General features: G+C 51.5%; 8 protein-coding genes across 8 annotated transcripts; 6 read left to right on the top strand and 2 right to left on the bottom strand.

Annotated features, from left to right (window-relative positions):
* Window positions 1–619: 619 nt before the first annotated feature.
* ANOM_004253 (DUF3431 domain-containing protein) lies at window positions 620–1,861 on the top strand (the record flags this gene model as incomplete). The annotated part of the gene is made up of 1 exon (XM_015549510.1): window positions 620–1,861. One exon carries the CDS (start codon window positions 620–622, stop codon window positions 1,859–1,861), a length of 1,242 nt encoding a protein of 413 aa, XP_015409101.1.
* Window positions 1,862–2,983: 1,122 nt separating this feature from the next.
* Window positions 2,984–5,027, top strand: ANOM_004252 (uncharacterized protein; the record flags this gene model as incomplete). The annotated part of the gene is made up of 2 exons (XM_015549509.1): window positions 2,984–4,464; window positions 4,529–5,027. The coding sequence occupies 2 exons, from the start codon at window positions 2,984–2,986 to the stop codon at window positions 5,025–5,027; spliced, it is 1,980 nt and encodes a 659-aa protein (XP_015409100.1).
* Window positions 5,028–6,362: 1,335 nt separating this feature from the next.
* On the bottom strand, window positions 6,363–7,426 carry ANOM_004251 (ribonuclease P subunit p30 family protein; the record flags this gene model as incomplete). Its single annotated transcript, XM_015549508.1, has 2 exons — window positions 7,297–7,426; window positions 6,363–7,222 (listed from the first exon to the last, which is right to left on the bottom strand). The coding sequence occupies exons 1-2, from the start codon at window positions 7,370–7,372 to the stop codon at window positions 6,363–6,365; spliced, it is 936 nt and encodes a 311-aa protein (XP_015409103.1). The 5' UTR covers window positions 7,373–7,426.
* A 201-nt stretch (window positions 7,427–7,627) lies between these two features.
* On the top strand, window positions 7,628–9,842 carry ANOM_004250 (casein kinase II subunit alpha/alpha'; the record flags this gene model as incomplete). Its single annotated transcript, XM_015549507.1, has 4 exons — window positions 7,628–7,953; window positions 8,070–8,443; window positions 8,497–8,916; window positions 8,967–9,842. Coding segments are annotated over 4 exons (1,017 nt in total), but the record flags the coding sequence as incomplete, so codon positions are not given.
* Window positions 9,843–10,234: 392 nt separating this feature from the next.
* ANOM_004249 (valine--tRNA ligase) lies at window positions 10,235–13,766 on the top strand. The gene is made up of 5 exons (XM_015549506.1): window positions 10,235–10,357; window positions 10,441–10,551; window positions 10,636–10,799; window positions 10,835–12,644; window positions 12,700–13,766. The coding sequence occupies exons 1-5, from the start codon at window positions 10,327–10,329 to the stop codon at window positions 13,704–13,706; spliced, it is 3,123 nt and encodes a 1,040-aa protein (XP_015409121.1). The 5' UTR covers window positions 10,235–10,326; the 3' UTR covers window positions 13,707–13,766.
* A 310-nt stretch (window positions 13,767–14,076) lies between these two features.
* Window positions 14,077–15,181, top strand: ANOM_004248 (rRNA-binding ribosome biosynthesis protein RPF2; the record flags this gene model as incomplete). Its single annotated transcript, XM_015549505.1, has 2 exons — window positions 14,077–14,126; window positions 14,203–15,181. The coding sequence occupies exons 1-2, from the start codon at window positions 14,110–14,112 to the stop codon at window positions 15,179–15,181; spliced, it is 996 nt and encodes a 331-aa protein (XP_015409122.1). The 5' UTR covers window positions 14,077–14,109.
* A 564-nt stretch (window positions 15,182–15,745) lies between these two features.
* On the top strand, window positions 15,746–16,703 carry ANOM_004247 (Tim17/Tim22/Tim23/Pmp24 family protein; the record flags this gene model as incomplete). Its single annotated transcript, XM_015549504.1, has 6 exons — window positions 15,746–15,760; window positions 15,825–15,940; window positions 16,013–16,039; window positions 16,099–16,312; window positions 16,370–16,593; window positions 16,646–16,703. The coding sequence occupies 6 exons, from the start codon at window positions 15,746–15,748 to the stop codon at window positions 16,701–16,703; spliced, it is 654 nt and encodes a 217-aa protein (XP_015409119.1).
* Window positions 16,704–17,339: 636 nt separating this feature from the next.
* ANOM_004246 (acetoacetyl-CoA synthase) lies at window positions 17,340–19,603 on the bottom strand (the record flags this gene model as incomplete). The annotated part of the gene is made up of 5 exons (XM_015549503.1): window positions 17,340–17,498; window positions 17,552–17,892; window positions 17,949–19,169; window positions 19,244–19,433; window positions 19,487–19,603. The coding sequence occupies 5 exons, from the start codon at window positions 19,601–19,603 to the stop codon at window positions 17,340–17,342; spliced, it is 2,028 nt and encodes a 675-aa protein (XP_015409120.1).
* Between the last annotated feature and the right edge of the window lie 655 nt (window positions 19,604–20,258).

Here is a 20,258-nt window from a genome sequence, read left to right as displayed (position 1 = left end):
CGTTGCAGTTCGACAGGAATAAAGTTCAAAGTGTCCTCTCAAAGGGGAACATGGTCATGAGTTCATGATTGAATCCTGCACTGTAACCACAAGTCACGGATCGGCTTCATCACCGCTGACGACAACATCTCCGCCTCCCGTCCCCAGTCTTCCTCGTCCGCTGCTTACTCTGAATATTTGAATTTTGAACATCCCACTGCTCATGCCCTCGGCCGGATGAATATCTTTATTGGAGCGGAGCTCCTTTCCTTTGTTTCACTTTAGTTCCCTCTTGCTGCGTGGCTGTGGCTTGGCTTCTTTTCCTTTTCGCCTTGGCCCCTGACGTCGCGAGACATACAAATAACAGAATTCCTCTCGCGGACGGATCAATTGACCGTTCCATGAAGCCTCACTTCCTCAGCCGATTGTGAGTTCCCTTAGCCTGGGTTTTCCTAAAGGCGCCCGCAATCGCTTGCCCAGGTCTTTCTCGCGCAGGAGCCTTTGCGGATGAAGTGCTCGGTTCATTTTTGCAAGACACCCTGCCCTGCTGAACACTGATGCTAACTGTATTTTTCATGGATTGTTGTAGCCAATTACTATTGATTATTCCTACTAGCGTATATCTTCACAACCACATCTCATGATTTTCTCACGGCGCGCGATTCCGCTCCTCGGTCTCGCCTTCTTTATCGTCTTCCTATACACGGTCAGCAGTCTTTCCCGGCAATGGCGGAATATGCCACAGGTGGTTGGCCTGGGCGACCTGGTTGCGACCCCGTATCCAACGGCGTCTGGCCATGTGAACGTTTCTGGGGTGGTTGATAAGCCTTCAAGAGAGCCGTACGCGCCTCGACCGCATTATGCGCCTGGTGTTCCTAAACCTCCCGGGTCAACATATACTAAGGCCTTGGTGGTGCCCCAAGCTGGTCTTGAAGACACCGAATGGATTCAATTTGAAATTCCAGAGTGGCAGCCTGCCGTTTACGTGGTTGACGATCCCTCTGCGCCTTTACATCCTCCCAAGAACAAGGGCCATGAGGTTATAGTGTATCTGAGCTATATTATTGACCACTACGACAAACTACCCGACATCATTGCTTTCATGCACTCACATCAGTTCGCTTGGCATAACGATGAGATCTTCAACGGTAATGCTGCCGAGATGCTGCAACGTCTAAACCCCGCGCGGGTAGTCCGAGAAGGGTTCATGAATTTGCGTTGTACATGGGCACCTGGCTGTCCTGATTGGCTACATCCAGGCACATTGGAAGAGAATGAACAGAAGCAAGAAGAAACCATGCTGGCCAGGTCGTGGGGCGAAATCTTCCCGGATGACCCAATTCCTGATGTCCTCGCACAACCATGCTGTGCCCAATTTGTCGTTTCGCGCGAACGCATTCTCGCGATCCCGAAAGCTCGCTTCGTTTACTATCGTGACTGGATTCTCCGAACGGAACTGAGTGACTATATCTCTGGCCGAATCTGGGAGTATCTGTGGCATGTCGTGTTTACGGGTGAAAATGTCGTCTGTCCCAAGGAGCACGTCTGTTATTGCGATGGCTACGGAATTTGCTTTGGCGGCGAGGAGGAATACGACAAGTTCCGAAAACTACATTCGGAGAAGGGAGAGTTGGAGGAAGACCTCAAGTTCTGGCGCGGAGAAGCAGAGGCCATCGAAATCGAGCGAATCGTAGGCACCCTAGGCGAACAAAGCCACGTCTCAGTGCCCGATCCGGGTAGGGATACCGAGCTAGAGCAGCTAATTGTCGAAAAGGAACGGACAATCGAAGAGATGCTACGCAACGCCACCAAGCGCGGAGAGGACCCAAGAGCGAGAGCGTTAGAGGCAGGCAGGCTATGGAAGGAAGGAGATGGGTTCTAAACGGCTTACGATGGCACCAAATACTCATAACTCACGGCTTCGCTGGCCGGCTAATGATCTTACACAGGACTTTGCGGACCCTGGACATTCCCCCAGTCTCGGTGCTCTTTTCAAGACTTTTCATTTCCCCATACATATACACTCACGCTCACGCCCGCAGCCATAGACTTACCTTCTTGTTGATATTTCTGCATTATGGTCTCGGAGACCGTGTGGCTTTCGTGTGCCTCTCGATGCTGTTTAGTTCTACCCTTCTTGCGAAATATTTGGGATTGGATACTTGGATTGTTTGAGGCCTAAGTGGTCTATAGTGTTGCCATATGTCCCCAAAAAATGTGTTGATACCTACTCCAATTGCAGTTTGGCTGGTTCCAAATGGATATTGATAAAGGCAGAGAAAATCCGTATTATTCTTTTCTATTTTTACAATTCTTCCTTGTCTTTTTTTGGAATATCCATTCCCCAGGAGTAAATTGACACATTCCATCATGACGTAGTAAGTAACCGGAGTAACCCATGGCTGTAGTCACGTGATACACCTTACGGTTGACGACTTTACAGAGTTTGCATTGTCTGCCCATCCTTCAAACCGCGCAAACAACGTCATCTAGGCCCGAAGCAAGCGATCTGATTGATTAACTTATCGCGAATCGCGCGAGCTCATTCGGATAGACGTACTGGAGCGTTCTGCCTCCGTATCTTCGTCTGTCTTCTTGGACAACGAGATCTGGCTTTGCGCCCGCTTCACGGAAGCTCCGGGCTCATTGGCGAGTCTTGTTTTTCTTGCGAGCCAGCAAGGGGACTGCGCGCAGTTCTTCGCCGAGCGTATTCGTTTCAACCGGTCTATGCCATTTACTTCTAGGTAGCTATTGCCTTCGGAAACTGACGAGGACGGTTGAACGCTACAAGCGGCAAGCCTTTAGTTCTAGTGCGGTTCTCTTTGAGCGCCAAAAACAAAATCCTCCGCACCAACCCACCGCTATCCTTCGCGCGTCGCGTGGTTATGGTGATATAGATTGATACCGGTTCTCACGCTCCCCGGACTCGATTTTTTCTCAAGACTTCCTCTGAGACGTAGACGGGCCCTTCTTCATTGCGGCTGTCTACGCCCAAATTGCTGTCATGACGTCTTCTGCCTCCCATCACCAACATCCTTCGTCTTCAGTCGCTGAATTTTCCGCTCACCAAACCGCTTCTTCCTCCAACATCGACCCGAACGGCAACATCGCCACTAGTGGCTATGCGCCAAACGAAAGTCAACTGGCTGGGCTGGTAGAAGCTGCTACTGCAGCAGCTGGTCAAGACGTATCACCGGAATGGGCCGCCGCCGCCGCCGTCGCAGCCGCAGCTGGTGCTGCCGGACACCAGCATCATCTAGACGGCTACCCCTCGGATATGCATATCGAGGATGATAGCTTTGCAGATGCAGGTTTTGGGACAGGGCTGGGTGCTGGAAGACAGTTACGAGCTCCAGGGCCCTCCGCCAATGAACACAGTCAGCCTTCCGGACTGTCAAGAACTGTATCAAAAAAGAGAAAGAGAGATGGCCCACTTGACCCAGCCTTAACAGCGTCCGGACCTGGTGGTCACCAGCAGCAGCCCCATCAGCACAATTCGCATCATTATGGCGGTGAAAGTCTAGATATCCGATCTGCGCCTCCCCAGTCCTTATCGGAAGCGCGCGCGGTCGGTTTACATTCCGCAGCTGCTTTGTTCCGTCAACCCTCGAGCAACAAGAAGTACACACGACCACCCATGTCGAGGCTTTTCGCTTCACTGGAATTATCACCAGAGAATTTCCTACATTTACAAGCCGCTGCCAAGGCATATATGCTAGATGACAAGCATCCAGAGCGACGTGAGTGTGTCGGTCAACGTGGCAAGGGTGACACAGAAATGGTTAAATTGAGACTCTGGAATTGTGTGCGCCACTTTCTCGAAATTGAAGGGAATGGTGAACGCTTTTTCGGTGAAGATGTAATCAACGAGGGCATGGGTCCCAGGACCTATGTATGGCCCCGGGATCAGCAGAAAATCATCGCACTTGTCATTCCACTGCTACGGCGTATGGTCACCAATGAACGACAGAGGCAGTATGCCGTTGAGACGAGGAAAGGGGGAGGATCAGAGGAACGACGACGAAGGAAAACAGAAGATAGCCTCCAGAATATGAATAGTGCTAGTCCCCCGAAGTTCCCCGTTGAGGAACAACTCCAGATGCATGCACAACATCATCCTCCTGAAGGGTATGCGCCAACACACCCCGAGTTGGGGGCGACTTCCCAAGACATGGAGTTGGGCCTGACAGATCTCCTTCCTGACGGCTACCCAGCTGACTGGAATGCCATCTCTAAAACGTACGACATCTACAATCAAAACTACGAGCTCGACAACCTGTGGTATCTCTCGGGCCTACAGCAGCCGGATTGGCGTGGGTTAGTAGCTGCTGTTGACAGCCATTACCAGGTCATCCACAACGGCGGTTTTGATTGTCCCACACCATGTGAGGACGAGAATATCAACCATATCTTACATGCAAACTCTGTGTCGTGTTTAAGGTGGAGAGTTGGCGGGCATCGAAATCAAGTTGCCAGGAATGAGTTGTATGTTGCCACCCTCCCATGACCACCTTCCTCGGTATATAACATGAAACTAACTCCCTTGTAGTGCAAGCAGTATCACCCGTGACATTTCTCGCATTATCCGTGATAATATTGCAACGAAACATGGCGTACAAACGTCAACCGACGACCACGCGTCCATGCACCCATCAAGTTTTCCGCCCCTCCCAACGGGTCTAACTATGCCAAACCCGCCGACAACCTCTCAAGCGCCAATATCTTTGCGAATAAATATCATGCAGAACGGTAAACGTGTCCTTCCGCGGGTAGATCTTCCTGCAGGACACTGTCCGGACCTTGAGACTTTGAAACAGCTACTCTGCCGTCGATTCGCGGGCCAGTTGCCAGGTCTACCTTCTGACCCGTCGCTGGACCCTGCAGCCTGGATGTCTTCGGTTGGCTGGAGATTCCGAGTCTGGTTGCCCGAGGGCTTGACTCCTGTCCAGAATGACGGCGAGTGGACGATCGCACTCCTCTCTGCGGGTAACGTAGACTGGATGGACGGTGATCTACGAGTTCTTGTAGAGCTGGAGAGTGCCTCTTAGTAGTGTCTCTCATTTTCTGGGTAGCCAACACACCCTACTCTTCTCTTTCCCCCTTACTATCTGGGGTCCAACAACAGAATTGCCTTCTCACATCCCGTGGCCTGTCTTCCCTGGAGGATACGAGCATTAATAATCTTCTTCTATCTTTGTTCTGGGCCTTCTTCTCCATCTACCTCCTTTTACCTTCTCTCTATCTTTTTCTCCTCACTCCGCTTTGCATATAAATATCCATACCTAACCTTCCTCCTCATTTCGGTGAACGTTGACTTTTTTTTCGGTTCATACCTTCTGATGCCCATTACGGACATGACTTATCAGGATGAGACATGATGTAAGTGTATGCTGGCATTAGTTGCATTTAGGAGGTAGAATAGTGCTTTTTAATACGACGTGTCCAGCGCGGTCTGAAGTATAGTCTGAAGGCAATGCGACTTCTGATGTAGCTCAATAAATAATTTGTAAAAATGAATTTCAAAGAGCACGGGAGCTTCTGAATTTTCTCTTCCTTCCTTTTCTTCTTCTCTTCTTCAGAAGAAGGTCATGGGTATTGGCGTCTGTAATCCCTGTAAAAACTTGAAGTAACATTTATATTTCCCTCACATGGAGTCTTTCCCCGACAAACTACGGTCTACCATCAATCTTCACTCCTCAATTTAGCACCGCTGTTGTTATTGTATAGTAACAGGTTTTAATTTTCATTGTTTTTCTGCTTCTTCTTTCCTTCCATTTCGCCAAACATCTTATTTGCTACTTCAGACATTTTGGGGGTTGGTGATGGGTACCCTCTCCCGAACTCTTGCCCTAACTGGAACTGTGAAGCCTGTATTTACTCAATTCGTACAATAGGAAAGGTTTGGTATAATAAAGCCATACTGTTCATATTTGGAAGAGCTGATTACGCCGAATCTGCTACCTAAGTATATGTTATAGGATATAGACGGACGCGTTGTGAGATGTGAAGCTAGCTCCGGTCTTGACTGGCGCTCGCTAGCTGCTGGCTGACCCAGACAACGGGTTTCACAGATTTAGGATGGCCACAGTTTAAGAAGCAGTTTCCAACGCTAAGTAAGCGTTTACTAGCTCTTTCCGTGCTGTGTGTGATGCATTCGATAAGCTGTTCACAACCTAGAATGCAGTTTAGGTTGCTCTGTACCCTTGTGATCATGACGATACATCACCTCAAAGACCATAATGGTACATGTCAGAGGAAGCTTAGGGCCGTCGCCTGGAATCATCTTGAGATCATGAGCAAGCTAAATGATGGGTAGTGGCAGTGGGAGCCCCGCCGATCCATTGCATGAATACAAGCCTTGTGAATATTGCTGAGTGCTTGCTTTAGCTATTGGCTGGCGTTGTCGCACTGTCTTCGCTGTCGACCACTCCCAGCCGAGCTTTCTTAGCTCTGCGCTTCATCTCCCGTTTCGACAGCGGCTTTTCGGTCTCCACTACAGATGCTTTCCTCTTGAGAGTGTCGCTGTTGCTCTCGGATTGAGGGGTGTCGTTTTGCTTGGATGCTGCGCCTTTTTGTTTAGACGCAGGCTTGTCGGTCTTCGGCTTTGGCTTTTCTCCACCGTCAATGACATCAATAATTCCACGCCAGCTCGTGCGCTTCAACTTTGCCAGCGCAACCGTTTTTCTTGCCTCCTCGCAAATAGCCTCCTTGCCACGCTCTTGTGACAGGCCCCATACACATGCCAGATTAATCACATCCCACGGCGCCCGAACACCCAGAGCCTTCCTGGCCTCACTGGAGATAATGATTCCTCTTCCGCGTGTTGCGCGGATCAGTGACATAGCATTCCCGATGAGGTTGCGCCGGGCGTCGGCGCCGCTCCCCGTGACTCCCGGCCCGTAGCAAATTTCAAAGCGAATTCCTCGTGCGATAGCGGCGGAGAGCATTTTAAACTTGAAGTGGTATGGCTGGCGCACGGAGAGATCTAAGGAAATCACGTCGCATTCCAGATTGGTGCACGCATTCAACAGGGCCTTTTCATTGGCAGGGCGGATTGCTACTAAATCATACGCCTGAGTGAGGGTGGTAAGTCGCTGGTTCTGCGTGGGGTCGGAGAGTGGTACGTTCACGCGGGTGAGTAGCGTCAGGCCCTTGGGAACATTGGTGGGAACAAGTGGGGGAGTAGGATTTGGAGGAAGCTTTCCGTTGAGGGTTTGCGAAAGGGCGATTGTCGTGTAACCGACTGAGAGTCAGGTCAGCTTCCTTCCAAGGTGGTCATCTCCAACATTGGTCGTGTGGCCGGGAAAAATGACATACGTTCTGCAAGAAAGCTTAAAGTTGGAGCGATCTCGGGATCGTCTGGGCCGTACGGCACGTTGAGATCGTAAAACATTGTGCCTGTTGAGCTTTAAAAGCTTGAGCCAAGCCGGGTGTTTGGAATCGTCGTTCCAAAGGATTCTTTTTTAGTGCACGAGAAGTATATCTTGGAAACTGTCCGAGAAAGGAAATCAGAAAATCGCCCGCGTCAATACCTTCTCCGAGCTCCGGTCTAGCCTGATCGATAGCATTGCCACGTGATCCGTGAAAGGCGGAGCGAGACGCTCTTAGCCCATTCTGATCGTCTACCCTCTGATATATAGACTCTCCCTCTGGTTCATCGTTGTTCGGGGCGATAGCACGGCTGCACTGTTTGGACGGGTTCCTTAGCTCCTAGTCTTGCAGCTGTTGTTGTCTGTCCTTCAATTCGGATATTTGGTTGCGACTATTCCCTCATCTCTACTCCCCTCTACCCCGCCGCATTTTATCTTCGCCATCCGATTGTGGGCGGACGCGAAATCTGTTTGTCAGCCGCCATCACCATGGCGCGCGTTTATGCCGATGTTAACGAGCATATGCCTCGGTCCTACTGGGATTATGACAGTGTAAACATCTCTTGGGGTGTTCTGGAGAACTATGAAGTAGTCCGCAAGATAGGTAAGGCGCAACAACGGGATCTCTCCGCTGCCACCTACCCACACCGATATGGTTGTCGCGGGGCTAGGCGGTCAGTGCGTGATGGTGATGATTAATGTTAACAATCGCTACTATAGGCCGTGGAAAGTACTCGGAGGTCTTTGAGGGCATCAATGTTGTCAACTACCAGAAGTGTGTCATCAAGGTCCTCAAACCAGTCAAGAAGAAGAAGATTAAGCGTGAAATCAAGATTCTTCAGAACCTGGCAGGTGGTCCCAACGTGGTAGCGTTGTTGGATGTGGTCCGCGATAGTCAGAGCAAGACCCCGAGTCTGGTTTTCGAGTATGTGAACAATACCGACTTCCGCACACTCTATCCGCGATTCTCCGACTACGATGTCCGCTACTATGTCTATGAGCTCCTCAAGGCGTTGGACTTCTGCCACAGCAAGGGTATCATGCATCGTGATGTGAAGCCTCACAACGTCATGATCGACCATGAGAAGCGCAAGGTGAGTTTTGACGGCCGGAATTGGTGTATATACATATACTGACCTATCTCCAGCTGCGTCTTATCGATTGGGGTCTTGCCGAATTCTATCACAAGGGTACTGAGTATAACGTTCGTGTCGCCTCTAGATACTTCAAAGGCCCCGAGTTGCTCGTTGACTTCCAAGAATACGACTACTCTCTGGACATGTGGTCACTTGGTGCCATGTTCGCATCTATGATCTTCCGCAAGGAGCCTTTCTTCCACGGAAACAGCAACTCCGACCAATTGGTGAAGATCGCCAAGGTCCTCGGCACTGAGGAGCTCTTCGAGTATCTGGATAAATATGAAATTGAGCTGGACCCTCAATATGATGAAATTCTTTCCCGTTTCCCTCGCAAGGCCTGGCATACCTTCGTCAATGCCGAGAATCAGCGTTTCGTCTCTGACGAGGCCATTGATTTCCTAGACAAACTTCTCAGATACGATCATGCGGTATGCATCACACATCTCCCTTCCGTAACATATCACTGACTGTCGTCTAGGAACGTCTGACCGCACAGGAGGCCATGGCTCACCCTTACTTCGATCCTGTCCGGCCAGAAGTGCAAGCTCAGAACAATAGGGGATTGTAAACATAAACCGCAAGCGCGCACCAGAGTCTTATAGCTATTATACACAGAGCCCTCGGGTTTACTGCATAGCACCCTCCACGAGTATTTGACCATCTGCTGCTGCTGATAAACATCGATTTGGTTTACATTTTGAGTGCCTTGGGTTGAGACAAGGAGATGAGTTTATTACAAGAAAGAACTACAAACGGCGACGTAACAAATGGTTGTTGTGTCGCTCTGGACAAGAAAACACTGAGAGCGCCATGGATGCGATGAGTTATGCCATATGGACGGAGACGATGATGATGAAAACAGATGACATACACTTAATACGATGGGCCACCGAGCCCATCTCAGCTCATTACTCTTGGCGCACCAAGTGAGGGGATTTATCCGATGGTGTTTAGAGTGGGATCAACGGGCTTGACGGCTGGTGCCTTCTGCACGAGCACGGCTGTCTCAGTCTTGTGCAGTTTCTACCATCCTTCTTTCCTCGTAACTGTTGGACCGTTGTCGATGGGATATCATTCTTCGCTGCCATTATTGCATTTTGAACTTTGCCACTTCTACCCTTTGATCATATTTCCCGTGTGCAACTCCTTACTGCGTCATTAAACGGCGTGAGGGTCTACATAGTTTGGTGCTTTATGAATCTGGGCTTTCCCTTTTTTTCAGGACACTATTGAATGCATTGTGGAATAGTTCCGCCCCACTTGATATCTTGAGTGCAAAGGTTATATAGATAGCGCGGGCCTGGGAAGAATCCGGGGGATAGTCTCCGGAGAACAATAAACAATCCTCGTCTCGATCCGATCTGGACTGGAGTAGCATTCCTGCCGTAGCAAATGTCCGTAGCCTGCCGTCTGCAGTGACTGGACAGCATCATCACGTGATGTGACTCATGGGCGATGGCATAAAAAGTGAGAAAGGACAAGACCGAGAGGACGCGCGAGCGAAGGAAAAGTGGTCAATTCGAGGGTCCTTGGGGAGTTGAACTGCCCGACCCATGCCTCAGGCTTAATCCTACTACAACCTCCACTGGAACCAATCGTTCTCCACCGGTGGTGTTTTTTTGGGCCCCGCACTCTTCTTGCAACCTCTGATTCGTTCCGTTCTTTGCTCTGCGCGCCAGGAAATTTAATTGCCCGCATTCGCACAACGAGCGACCCCTCCCCCTCCTTGTTCTCTATCGCCGTTGGAGTCACCGGTGGTCAAGATACTTATCCGACGATTCGTGGCGCGATCGGCGCCTTGGAGATTCCCTCCTCCTATCTATCGATCATTTTCCAGGATGGCCCAGCCTTCTGCCCCCCAGAATCCCAGTAAGTGCTCTTGACTTGGTTCGCCATGACTCATTGTCGGCGAGCTATGGATTAGAAGCTAACGGGATCGTGTGTCATGACAGCTGGTGAGCCCGTGGCTCCCGTGGTTGACACTCCCCCCCAGGCCGATGACCAGACGAGAAACCAAAATGCCGATGCGGCTGCTCCTCCTAAGGTGAAGACCGAGAAAGAATGTATGTTGCTTGCCGTCCACGAACCCATCGCATAGGTGCGTCGCTGGGGTATGGAAACGACTGACACCGGTTCTGAATGTATAGTGGAGCGCGAGCGTCGCAAGGCTGAGAAGGCAAAGAAGTTCGCCGAGAAAAAGGCCAAGGCAGCAGCGAAGCCCGCCCCTGCCCCCAAGGCCGAGAAGAAGGAGAAGAAGGTCGAGAAGGACAAGACTACCGATGCGTACGACCCCAAGACCATCGAGCCGGCCGTTATGAATGGTGGGAGGAGCGTGATCTTTTCAAGCCCGAATTTGGCGCCGACGGCAAGGTCAAGCCCGAGGGCCACTTCGTCATTCCTATCCCTCCTCCTAATGTTACCGGATCTCTCCACATGGGTCACGCCCTCACCAATGCCCTCCAAGATACCATGATTCGTTGGCAGCGGATGAAGGGCAAGACCACCCTGTGGTTGCCCGGTATGGACCACGCCGGTATCTCCACCCAGAGCGTCGTGGAGAAGATGCTTTGGAAGAAGGAGAAGAAGACCCGCCACGATTTGGGCCGCGAGGTGTTTACAAACCGCGTGTGGGAATGGAAGCACGAATATCATGCCAACATCAAGAATGCCTTGCGCAGAGTGGGTGGTTCTTTTGATTGGTCTCGCGAGGCCTTCACCATGGACCCTAACCTGTCCGCCGCCGTCACTGAGACTTTCGTTCGCCTGCATGAAGAGGGTATCATCTACCGTGCCAACCGCCTGGTCAACTGGTGTGTGGCTCTGAACACATCCCTCTCTAACCTGGAAGTCGAGAACAAAGAGGTTGAAGGACGTACCCTGCTTGATGTGCCCGGCTACGAAAAGAAGGTCGAATTCGGTGTTTTGACTCACTTCTGCTACGAGATTGATGACACCAAGGAAAGGATTGAGATCGCCACTACTCGTCCCGAGACCATGATCGGTGATACTGGTATCGCCGTTCACCCCGAGGACAAGCGCTACCAACACCTCATTGGCAAATGTGCCAAACACCCCTTCGTGGACCGCTTGCTTCCGATCGTTGCAGACACCGATGTCGACCCCGAGTTCGGTACCGGTGCCGTCAAGATCACTCCGGCTCACGATTTCAATGACTTTAACCGAGGAAAGGCCCACAACCTCGAGTTCATCTCCGTGATGAACGACGATGGTACCTTCAACAAGAACGGTGGTATCTTTGCCGGTATGAAGCGTTTCGACGCTCGTTACAAGGTCATCGAACTTCTGAAGGAGAAGGGGCTGTATGTCAAGTGGGAGCACAATCCTATGAAGATCCCTCGCTGTGCCAAGTCCAACGATGTTATTGAGCCCATCCTCAAGCCCCAGTGGTGGATGAAGATGGAGAGCCTTGCCAAGCCTGCCATCGAGGCTGTCGAGAAGGGTGACATTGTCATCAAGCCAGAGTCTGCTGAGAAGAGCTACTTCCGCTGGATGAGGAACATCAACGACTGGTGTCTTTCCAGACAGTTGTGGTGGGGTCACCAGGCTCCTGCTTACTTTATCAAGATCGAGGGCGAGGAAAATGACGACAGTGATGGAAACCTCTGGGTCACCGGCCGTACCGAAGAGGAGGCTCGCAAGAAGGCCGAGGCCAAGTTCCCTGGCAAGAAGTTCGATTTGGTGAGGGATCCTGACGTGCTTGACACCTGGTTCTCCTCTGGACTGTGGCCCTTCTCTACCCTGGGCTGGCCCAACAAGACTCACGACTTTGAGAACTTGTATCCCACCTCCGTTCTCGAGACTGGTTGGGATATTCTGTTCTTCTGGGTCGCCAGAATGATCATGTTGGGTATCAAGTTGACCGGCCAGGTTCCCTTCAGGGAGGTGTACTGCCATTCTCTGATCCGAGACTCGGAGGGCCGTAAGATGTCCAAGTCTTTGGGTAACGTCATTGACCCCATTGATGTTATGGAGGGTATTCAGCTCCAGACACTGCATGACAAGCTTCTCCTTGGTAACCTTGCCGAGAAGGAGGTTGCCACCGCTACCAAGTACCAGAAGAAGGCTTTCCCTAAGGGTATCCCCGAATGTGGTGCTGACGCTCTGCGTTTTGCCCTTGTGTCTTACACTACCGGAGGTATGTTATTTCCAAGACTTTACTAGCGAAACATAGATGTCTAACTGTCTACTAGGTGGTGATATTGCATTTGACATTCAGGTTATCCACGGATACCGTCGCTTCTGTAACAAGATCTACCAGGCCACCAAGTATGTCCTCGGCAAGCTGGGTGACGACTTCAAGCCTCAGCCTACCGTTTCAAAGACTGGCCGCGAGTCCCTTTCTGAGCGCTGGATCCTGCACAAGTTCAACTCTGCTGCCAAGGAGATTAATGAGGCTTTGGAGCAGCGTGAGTTCAACGTTGTTGCTACTACTGTGTACCAGTACTGGTACGCCCAGCTCTGCGACGTCTTCATTGAGAACTCGAAGTTCCTCCTTGCTCCTGAAGTGCCAGCTGAGGTGCAGGAGTCGGCTAAGCAGACTCTCTACACTGCTCTTGAAGGTGCTTTAACCTTGATCCACCCTATCATGCCCTTCGTCACGGAAGAGCTCTGGCAGCGTCTGCCTCGCCGTCCCAACGACAACACCATTTCCATCATGAAGGCCCGGTACCCCGAATACAAGGCTGAGTTCAATGACACCGAGGCTGAAACTGCCTACGAACTTATCTTGAAGACCTCGAGCGCCATCCGTTCGATTCTTGCCCAATATGAAATCAAGACCAAGGGAGACATCATCATCCAGACCTACGATGCCACCAGCCACAAGACGCTCTCGGAAGAACTGACTAGCGTCAAGTCTCTGGGTGGTAAGTTCCTGGGCGATCTCAGCATTCAGGGACCCGAGTCTACTACTCGGCCATCGGGTTGCGTGGTGTCTGCTGTTGGCTCTGAGGCAGCTGTCTTCCTGCGCGTGTCCAAGGAGGTCGCTCTTGAACAGGAGGAGAAGGCCAAGGCCAGCCTCGAGAAGGCCCGTGCCGTTGTGACTCGTCAGAACAACCTCATGAGCAGCGCTGCATGGAAGGAGAAGGCTAAGCCCGAGGTGCGCGAGATGGAAGAGAAGAAACTCAAGGATGCTGAGAGCGAGACTGCTCGTTTGGAAGAACAGATTCGTGAATTCGAGAAGCTGCGACTAGAGTAAAGAGTAGATGAGCTCTGCATATAGTTAGTACCCTATAAAAGGTGAATTTAAGACTGTTCAAACAATTATTTTTAGCTTGTATTTCTTTTATTTCGAGGTATACGTCGTTTCCTGAGCAACGGCTTTCGTTTCGCCGAGGTGCTGCACTAATCCTTGCCGACCTTCTTGTAGGATCTCAATAACAAGATATTATTCAAGCAAAATCTTTCCTGAGACTGGACGCATAGCTTGCGAGACTTCCCCATATGAGGCTGGGTGGTAATAAGCTTATCGATAAGAGACGCCAAGACCTTTCCGCCAAAACTTTTCGTTCCGCCTTTTTCTAAATTTTGATCCTCACTAGAGATCAGCCGCTGAGCAGGCACCATCTGGAAGATTTTCCACCGAGAAGCCATATTTCAAGATGATGCTCAGAGAAGTGTAAGCCCTACTATATATCCCTGTAAGAGTATGTGTATGACGTGGAAATACTGACCGGTGAAAATCTCTGCGACAGAAAACCTAAGAATCCGCGCACGGCGCGAATTCTCAAAGCCAAAGAACCCCAGCTCATCGAAGGAGCCAAGCGCACACTGTTACTGCACGGCTCGAAATGTCCGACACCGCTCCACACGGTCCTTAAAACCTTCCACTCCCTGACCCGGCCGAACTCGATCCTGTTCCACAAGAAGAATGAGAATATTCACCCGTTCGAAAGTGCAGAGAGCCTTGAGTTCTTGGCCGATAAGAACGACTGCGGTATGGTGCTGTTCGGCAGCAGCAATAAGAAGAGACCGAACTGCATTACTATGGCTCGGGTGTTCAATGCCAAGCTGCTCGATATGTGTGAACTGTTGTTGCTTCCCAGCCCGGATGGAGACCAGATTCCCTCGATGAACAACCTCACCATGAACGTTGGTATGGGATTACGGCCGCTGCTGCTTTTCTCCGGCACCCCCTGGGATGATCCTACGTCGTCGGCGCATGTCATGCTGAAGAGCATGTTCATGGATATGTTTAAGGGCGAAACTACGGATAAGATTGATGTGGAGGGCTTGCAATATGCGCTCATGGTTGCTGCTGAGGAACCCACCGATGGCTTGTCGCCTGTTGTTCATCTGCGGTGGTACAAGCTCAAGACGAAGCGCAGTGGACATAAGCTCCCACGGGTGGAGTTGGAGGAGATCGGTCCCAAGTTTGACTTCAAGGTTGGACGTACCCAGGAGGCGCCTCGGGATGTCATGAAGGAGGCGATGAAGCAAGGCAAGCGGCCTAACGAGGAGTTTAAGATGAAGAAGAACATCGGCATGGATTCTATTGGTGATAAGGTCGGTCGCGTGCACTTGACCAAGCAAGATCTGGGCGGATTACAGACGAGGAAGATGAAGGGTCTGAAGCGGCGTGCCGGCATGGAGTCGGACGAGGAGGATGGGGATATGATGGATGTAGATGAGGTTTCGGAGGATGAGGGACGGAAGAGGACCAAGACGGCTTAAAAAATGTATTCATTTGATGAAGTTCCCTCCTTTTCTATCACGCACGAGGCGTTACCGGCGGATTGGTTTCTCTGTTGACTATGCCAAGCAATATAGCTGCTTCTCTATAAACCCCGTTTGATGTTGTTCATGTGTATAGATTTACGTTCCTGCTCTCTACAAGGGAAAAAGTTCGGGCACAACCATCGTTAACATCTAGCCCTAAAGTCCCCGTACTGTATAGATGAATATATGCCTGACTGCCTGAGGATGTTTCCTGATCAGCAGGCGCCCACGTGACCAGTGACGTTTTTGGGGCTTTTCGGCGCAGGCTCACATGCCGAGGGATCTTTCGCATTTGCGCGGAAGCAGAAGATGTCCTTAATTGCCGCCCTCCCCACCTTCCTGTGGTCCTGGCTTTCTAATTACTATATTTTCTTTGGGCTCCAAGACGATACTTCCTTTCTTCATCGTATGACCTCCCCATGATCCGAGACACATCGAGTGATCTCCGTCGGTGAAACTGTCCCATATCGACCTGTGCTGCTCATCCGATCGGCCTGCCGAGGTCCCCGACGAGTCACTATGGATGCTCTCATGGTAGGATGAGATGTTCCCTTACTACCCCCCAGCCGCCGTTCGTGCCTTTCTAATCGCTGTGTAGTCCCGTTTAGATACTATTGTCACCAACCCCGACCTTGCACCTATTCTAGCGCTAGTTAAGACCGTCCGTAATGGCGCAGTATACGGCGCAAAAGTGCGGTTTCCGCATGCGTTGGTGTATGTCCAACCCCGGGGAAGATTGGATTCTACTGGGAACTATAGCTGATATGCCGATGTATTTTCTTACAGGATGATTTTCCTCTTTCGCTCTGGAACGTAAGCGATCCCGTTCAGTGTGACTGTCATACGAGACCGTGTGCTGATATACTCTATAGCTTCCGAGAAAAAGCAAAGCTTGTCCTGAAAGCCACACGTCAGCATGCCCGGAACCTCGCGACCTTTGCTTTCATATACAAGAGCTCTATGCTCGTGCTGCGGAATGTGAACCCCTCTGGAGTCGGAAAGGAGGGACGGTTTGACAGCTTCTTTGCTGGTCTGCTGGGAGGGTATGCCGTGTTCGGCCGGAACAAGACCAGTATCACGCAGCAGGTACGGACAATGAACACTATGGCAAGGACGAACCTGGGCTAACGCAGACCATGATAGATTGTTATTTACGTTTTTGCCCGTGTGCTGCTGGCTCTTGCCAAGCTGTCCGTGCAACCGAACATGCACCCCCTATCGTCCCTTGTAACCCCCAGTGCTCGAGCCGATATTGAGAAACACGCATGGCCAGTCTTTGCCAGCTTGAGCTGGGCTATGGTTATGTACATCTTCCGCTGGCACCCGGACACCCTCATGTCGAGTCTGAAGAGTAGCATGGTTTACATGTATGGCCCTTTATTCTCTTTTTGCAAATTGATCCTTACTGACGCTCCTTAGCTATTCCGACTGCGATCACTGGGATTCATTCCGCAACTTTATGATCCACAACAAATAGACGACGACCTTGCATCAGTGTGCGATTTATCTTGAGCGGCTGGGTCAGCACTTTACTTCGGCGTATAGACGGCGCTCCTGTTTTCTTTCTTGTCGATTTTTCCTCTGTATTATCTTTATGTTTGGATGGGCTGGACTACGATATCCCACTTGAAAGTGGTGCTGCCTACTGAGCAGCCCGAGTAAGCTGCTGAATGATTAAAGCCCTCCCGCAGGCGGATGGGGGAGTTGATGCTGCCAGGGCGATGGGCTCTGATTGTAGATAGGCGAGTGAAATAAAGCCATACCGGAGCATTGTGTGTCTTATACCCTAATGGTGCGGCCATGCCGCCGTCGTTATGAACCTCCATGCTTCTCGCACAGTTCCCAAACACTAGGCCTGAGTAAACTAAAGAACTTCATCCTGCGTTCTACTACAGTTGAATATATGTTGTTGTTGAGCACGTCTGGATATACAGTCTCCTAAACGTTGACGCCGTGAGTAACCGAGGCCGAGAGCCATTGAATGTAATAACAACAAAATCTATATTTCTTCCCCAACCAAGGGTCTATTTGCTGTGCCCATGTGTATCTCACTGTATATTCCCAGTCTTGTTCTCCCATATTGTCTGTCTGTTCTCTGCAATCCGTCCACACCTCACAGCTTGCTTTTCGGCTCTACCAACCTCTCAACCTCGGCAAACTGATAATAGAAGTCCAAACTCTTCGCATTCAAAAGCGTCCCCGAGGGCTTAATCTTCTTCCCCGAAACAATCTGCTTCACAGGCAGCTCAACCTTCTTGAGATTAACCGTCGTCTACAACCCCATTAGCTTGCGCTCGCACTTGCACACGGAGGAGGACCACTTACCGGAATCTCAGGCGTCTGGAAGACATACTTCGGGACATGTCTCGCACTGAGCGCCTTGCGAATCGCCTCCTTAACCCGGCCCACCAGCTGCGGCGTGAATTCGCGCCCCGGCCGCATGAGCAGGAACAGCATCACCGATTCATCAGTATCCTGGGGTCGTCGCTGGCCCACGCAGATCGAGTCTGCGATTTCATCGGCGAATCGCGTGTCGATTACGTTGTAGATTTCGGCGGACCCGAATCGGATCCCGGATGGGTTGAGCACTCCATCCGAGCGGCCGAGGAAGAAGATTTGCTTCGTGATCGGGTGGATGCTGATGAAGTCGCCGTGGGTCCAGACGTCTTTTCTTATTGTTAGTATACAGGGACACACCTGATAGACAGGTGGGGACACTTACTGTCAAACCGGGCAAAGTAGGAATCGAAATACTTCTGCGGTCCGTCGGCTCCGAGGAACTTCACCGGCATCGTTGGGAATGCTGCCGTGGCGACGAGTTCGCCCGGTACGCCGTCTGGAACTGCCGTCCCCTTGACCCCAGACGCTCCTTCGTCCGCTTGGTCGAACGCTGCAATGGGAAGCCCGAGACTGGGTCCCTGGCAGCCGCCCACGTACAGAGGCGTCAGCGGGTTTTCGAGGCCGAAGCACGCGGCCAGGTCGGTCCCTCCGGAGATGTTGGCTAGCTGCGTGTGAGCCGGGAAGCCCTCGTCGTAGAACCATTCGAACAAGGACTCTGACAGCACCATGCCGGTACTGGTGACAATGGAGAGATTGGAGAGGTCCGCGATCTCCCTCGGCCGGACGTTGTTCTTCCGTAGCTCCTGCAGATACCGCGGCGAGGTACCGAAGTGCGTCACCTTGTACTCGCCCAGCAATCGGATGAGGAATTTCACGTCAGGCAGGAAGGGACTTCCGTCATATAGGATGGGTTTCCCGCCGAACATCAGGCCCGTGATGGCGGAGAGGTACATGATCCATCCCGTGGTCGTGTACTGTAGCACGACAGACTCCGGGCTATGAACCCTATGTAACCGGGCCTCTTTAGTGCCGTTGAGGATATACCCCCCGACCCCATGAACAATGGGCTTGGGCTTCCCCGTCGTCCCCGACGAGTAAACGACCAGGAAGGGATCGCGGAACCCAATGCGGACAAACTCCAGCTCATCGGAGCGGGCCTGGGCCAGGAATGTCGCCAGCGACTGCGTCTTCGGCACACCAGTCAGATCAGCCGGCTCCGCAAACCGAGGCACTGCGACCACGCCCCGGAACTCCTCGACACCACCCAACCCACCAACAATATCCCTAATCTTGGGCCGCAGATCAATCCGCTTCCCATTGTACACCGCCGCATCGTCAATAAACACCCACTTCGGCTGCAGCTGCAGCAACCGATCCAGAATCCCCTTGACGCCGGTGTCGGTCGACGCGACGAGAACAGCGCCCCGAGCGCCGTCGTCGCCAGCAGTATAACCAGTGTATCGATACTGTTGCTCGCCACCACCGCCACCCGATCTCCCTTGACTACCCCCGCTGCCTTCAAGGCCTGGGTTAACCGCCCCGTTCGCTGTCGCAGCTCGCGCCAGGTGATGCTGATCGCTGGCTCCGAGCCACCCTCGCGGATCTGTGTCAGGGCAATCTTGCCGTCTTCTTTGTTTGTGGTTGTGATCTTCAGATCGCCATTGGGGGCCCGCTCACCGGCGAAGAGCATGTTCTCGGCGAAGTTGAGCCGGATGCCCTCGAACCAGGTCGGGACGCTGTCTATGCGGGCTGATTCGTCGACGACGGTGGTGTAGGAGCCCTCGTGGATGATGGGGAAGTAGTCCCAGCAGAAGGCCCAGAAGGCGGCGCGGTTGTGGATGGACCATTGGTAGAGGTCGTGGAATGTCTGTGCATGGTTAGATTGGTTATACTCCTTCATGTAGTAAATGTAACACGTACAGGTAATTGAAGCCCCTTCTCAGCTTCTAGCTTTTGTTTGAAGGCCCACATCTCTGTAGATTGGGGGTTGGCATGTTCCCACAGTTTGCGGGGAAGGGCGGAGGACGGGGAAGTCATGGCTGCAATGGATGTGTTTCTGGGGTGATACGGTGGAGAGAAAGAGAGATGAATAGGTCAATTGAATCTTCGCTCGAAAAGGCCCAGCCTGAACACGGCCATCATGGTGATACAAGCAGTGCTATTTATACGTCGGCGAAGATACGCCGATTTCGCCTCGGTTATCGAGCGGGTTATGCGGAGATGCGGGGGAACTTCCACTGCTTATTCCCACCATCGTAAACCCTATTTATACCGGAGTGAAATGCGATTGGATGCTAGTGGGTGCATCTGGAGCTGTCAAGAGGCGATGGCTGGATCTACTCTAGCGATTTATCCGAGATGGCAATGCCGATCAGTAATCCGGCGTCGGTACTGGTTAGGGTTAGCTTGGAGGTTCGGTACTTGTGGCTACTTTACGTGGAAGATGTCCACATCTGTGAACTAAATGAAGGAGGGTGTATAACGGTGTACTAACGGTGTATTAACTAGGGAATATGTGTCTTTGGGCTTTGACTGTCTTTGCTTGTTTGTATTGTGTGGCTAATGTTCTTTTCGTTTCTTTGTCTTGTTTTTGGGGATTCAACCATATCCTGCGATAGTCTCTGGTTTTGGTGTTGATGAAGATAAGATTCGGTTAAAGATACTACTACAGCTATACTATATATACGATCAT

This window comes from Aspergillus nomiae, assembly GCF_001204775.2.
Source record: "Aspergillus nomiae NRRL 13137 chromosome Unknown contig00059, whole genome shotgun sequence".
Classification (NCBI taxonomy): Eukaryota; Fungi; Ascomycota; class Eurotiomycetes; order Eurotiales; family Aspergillaceae; genus Aspergillus; species Aspergillus nomiae.
This window is presented reverse-complemented; position numbering and strand designations above follow the sequence as displayed.

Bases quoted from the DNA above. Each gene is read 5' to 3' on its own strand.
- ANOM_004249 (XM_015549506.1), top strand. From the start codon at position 10,327: ATGGCCCAGCCTTCTGCCCCCCAGAATCCCA. The intron at 10,358-10,440 runs GTAAGTGCTCTT...GTGTCATGACAG, and splicing joins TTCTGCCCCCCAGAATCCCA to CTGGTGAGCCCGTGGCTCCC. The intron at 10,800-10,834 runs GTTATGAATGGT...GATCTTTTCAAG, and splicing joins CCAAGACCATCGAGCCGGCC to CCCGAATTTGGCGCCGACGG.